This window comes from Penaeus monodon, chromosome 32 (genome assembly GCF_015228065.2).
Source record: "Penaeus monodon isolate SGIC_2016 chromosome 32, NSTDA_Pmon_1, whole genome shotgun sequence".
Taxonomy (NCBI): domain Eukaryota; kingdom Metazoa; phylum Arthropoda; class Malacostraca; order Decapoda; family Penaeidae; genus Penaeus; species Penaeus monodon.
Genome location: NC_051417.1, coordinates 7,193,908 through 7,194,450, shown reverse-complemented (window position 1 = coordinate 7,194,450; position 543 = coordinate 7,193,908). Strand labels below are relative to the sequence as shown.

Genomic DNA, 543 nt, shown 5'->3' with positions numbered 1-543 from the left:
ACTGTAATCAACGACTTTCCGAACACACAAAAAAGAGAGAAAAAACATGAATGAATAAATAGATAAACAAATAAACAAGTAAGCAAATAAACAAACAATCACATAAATAAATAAACAAATAAATGAATAAATACACAAATGAATAAATAAATAAACAAATAAATAAATAGATAAACAAATAGATAAATAAATAATCAAATCAATAAATAGATAAACAAATTAATACATAAATAAACAAATAAAAAGATAAAAATACAAATAAATAAACAAATAAAAGAATAAATAAAATACAAATAGAAAACAAACGAACAAATAAACAAACAAACCAACAAATCCACAAGTATATAAACAAAAAAAATAATATTCAACATTAAACAGGAAAACAAACAAACCAAACTGCAACCTCGCACGACCTCGCACGACCTCGCACGAACCTGTCCAGGGAGATGTCGCGGTCGTACTTGGCTCTGCGCATGTCGTCCGTCAGGGTGGAGTCTATGCTGGTGGTGCTGCCGGCGTCCGTCGAGACCCAGATCTTGCCCT

At 30.6% G+C, this 543-nt stretch overlaps 1 protein-coding gene across 4 annotated transcripts in view; it reads right to left on the bottom strand.

Moving 5' to 3' along the window:
* Window positions 1-543, bottom strand: part of LOC119593404 — a 24,066-nt gene that overhangs the window by 15,670 nt on the left and 7,853 nt on the right. For all 4 annotated transcript variants that reach the window (XR_005230544.1, XR_005230545.1, XM_037942334.1 and 1 more), the window contains exon 6: window positions 435-541. Coding sequence is in view for 2 of the 4 variants with exons in the window: in XM_037942334.1 (XP_037798262.1) it covers window positions 435-541 (107 nt within the window). In the remaining 2 variants the exon portion in view is untranslated. The remainder of the gene's footprint in view (window positions 1-434; window positions 542-543) is intronic.